The sequence below is a fragment of the Eucalyptus grandis genome, chromosome 8 (genome assembly GCF_016545825.1).
Source record: "Eucalyptus grandis isolate ANBG69807.140 chromosome 8, ASM1654582v1, whole genome shotgun sequence".
NCBI classification, from domain to species: domain Eukaryota; kingdom Viridiplantae; phylum Streptophyta; class Magnoliopsida; order Myrtales; family Myrtaceae; genus Eucalyptus; species Eucalyptus grandis.
Window position 1 is genome coordinate 55,740,175 of NC_052619.1, and position 2,799 is coordinate 55,742,973.

The 2,799-nt window shown below is 44.9% G+C and overlaps 1 protein-coding gene across 1 annotated transcript; it reads right to left on the minus strand.

Annotated features, from left to right (window-relative positions):
- Nucleotides 1–216: 216 nt before the first annotated feature.
- LOC104415147 (translationally-controlled tumor protein homolog) lies at nt 217–2,460 on the minus strand. Its single transcript, XM_010026403.3, has 5 exons — nt 2,288–2,460; nt 1,484–1,557; nt 858–986; nt 614–771; nt 217–523 (listed from the first exon to the last, which is right to left on the minus strand). The coding sequence occupies exons 1-5, from the start codon at nt 2,313–2,315 to the stop codon at nt 406–408; spliced, it is 507 nt and encodes a 168-aa protein (XP_010024705.1). The 5' UTR covers nt 2,316–2,460; the 3' UTR covers nt 217–405.
- Between the last annotated feature and the right edge of the window lie 339 nt (nt 2,461–2,799).

Genomic DNA, 2,799 nt, shown 5'->3' on the forward strand with positions numbered 1-2,799 from the left:
CTTCATGTAACGACTTCATGCAGATCGCGATGAAGTGGAGTTCGAATCTGATCCATGCTGCAGTCAATTGAACAGAGAGAATCTAATGCCAAATCTCTTCCGACCACACACTCCTTTTGCTGCCAAGAGATGTTCAAGAAAAAGAGAAAAGCAAAGACCGCATGATACAAATTGCGGGCAACCAGACAGAATCTCTAGGTATAATATCGAGCGGTATGAAAAGTTAATAAAAGAGGAATTTTCGAAGAAACGACGCATCAAACCACAAGAGTAACATTCGATCAAAACACCAGGCCTATTGAAGCCGTGAGTCATCCAATACAGAACATCCAAATAAACGTCCTTCAATAAATAGCTAAAACTACAGAAAACACATAGGTTAACTTGGCAGCATCCCCCGGTTTCTTAGCACTTGATTTCCTTCAGACCATGACCAAAATACAAAAAGGTCGGGTCGGTGGCACCTTCCTTGTAGTGAGCAAAAACCAGACTGCCATCATCATGCATGCTCTCGCCAACGAAGCTGCAAGGAAACACATGACAAATGCACAATTAAGAACAACCGGCAGAAGTAAAGACATCGCAGGACAACCTTGTTGTTCATTCCACTTACAACTGAAGGTCGCTAAGCTTAGAAAGAAGGAACTTGGTCGCTGCCTCAATGTTCTTCTTGAACTGTTCTTGGTTCTCCCCCTCCAGCTTGGGTGTCAACAACTTGATGTACCTCTTTATGAAGGTGACGAATTGCTTCTTGTCAAAAGGGGGTTGCTCCTGCTCAAGGTTGTAACAACAATTCATCAAATACCTTAATCGAGGAAAGCTAACAAACATGCAAGCAACGATAGAGTGATCATAACCTGGAGTCTGAATGTGTCAACGATGTCAACCACCTTGACAACTTGATCATCAACGCCTTCGTCCTCGCCGCCACCCTCAGCCGAGGGATTAGCACCAATGTCAAAGTCAACTGCACCCTGAATAACCCACTGTTCAAACAAAGGACAGTGAGTTCAAGTGTTCATGACTTTGCAAGAGTAGCAGAGACAGATCAACCACTTTATGTATTCAGTTTATGTATTCACATATCATGATAAGTCTCAAGACAATAGAGAGCAAATATTTAAACAATCCTCCCAAATAATTCATCCAATCTAAGAATGAACAAATCTTGACCGAATGCCCAAAAGAATTGCTGTGATTGGGCAGAAACTACCAGAAGACCATACAATTATTTTTTTTTTTCCCTAGCTACTTGATATTTAGGGGGGGAAAAAAGCTACAACCTGAACTGTGAAAAAAACTCAGCACAACTACATGTTATTATCCTCAATAAAATAAAATACGTTTAATAAAATAAGTTGTCACTATAAACTTAGTGAAACTCCTCAATGTCCCACTGACGTATTAGCCTAACATCACCAAACTCACTATCCCATGGATATGGATGTTAAGATATTACATAAGGGCTATTTTGATACAGTACCTTTCCCTCAACTTCCCACAGCACTCCTTCAAACAATTCCTTGTAGGGGAACGAATCCGAGAGAAGCTCATCACCTGGGATAAGCAATTATTGCAAACATCTGATTAGTAACAAGTAACAGCTATCAATTCAATGAAACAATCGCTCTTCGGTCTAATTCCACCTTCCCGATCTCAAAATACAAAGATGAACATACATATCTACACGATGCATCCCTCTATACAATTTATTTCTCTATGAGTCTTCCTTTTTCTCTGTCGCTTCCCTTAATTACTTTTCCATCTCCCTCCAGACAAAGGAGGGAGGGAATTACAAAACATGTTTGGATCGGCTGCGACAGCAACTCAAAGAGGCACAGTCTGTCAGGCATAGACCCTCGACAGACACTCCCTCACGAGATAATCAATCACACCTATTCAAAAGACACACAACCCGACACGCAATTTCACCGATAAAGTCGGCAACTTTCAAGCTCCCATCCAAAAACCCACGATCCACCGAATCAATTAACAGCATCAATCAATCGCTGAACATAAGAAAACGTACGAAAAATCAGCAATTTCATTCATATCATCCCCTCATCCGCTCATCAAAAGCCAGGAACCCAGATCCCATCATCCCACCACGCAACCCGATCGAAGATCCACAGAACACCAACACATCAACCCAGATCTAGATCCCGATGCTCGAAAAAACCCACCAACCCAAAATCGAAAACAAGCCCGTCGCCGACCGGCGGCGCCCCCGCGCAAGAACGCAAGCCACGCGCAGAATTCGTCGAATCAAAAGGCCCGAAGGAATTACCGGTGAGGAGATCCTGGTAGACCAACATGGCTGGAGATGCGCGGCGGAGCTTCCCTTCGGATCGTACCTACAGAGAATCGAGAGCCGGGAGGAGAGAGAGAAGGAAGGGGAGATGGCGAGAGCGAGGGGGTGTGCGTCGGGCGAGACAGGGGAGCATATATAGGCGAGGGTTTCGGACCGAGGAACGTGCTGCGACATCGCCCCGAAAATTACGATTATGGGTCCGAGGAATGCGAATATTCCGAGAGCGTCCTTCCCTCTTCTCTCTCCCCACAATTATTGGCGTCTTGCTCAGCGGGCGGCTGCTCCGGGGGATCGTCGGATGGCCAGTTTCGGCTGGGCAGCGGGACCGCTCGGCCCGCCGCCGGTCCGTCCTCAGTGGCACTTAAGCAAGTTGGGCCGACTCATATTTTGTGATCGACTCGACTTGAATGACGCCTCTAAGTTGATGTTAATTAGGAATTAGAATGATTTTTCATGCGTTAACTTTTCTGATGAAATGTCTAAATTAG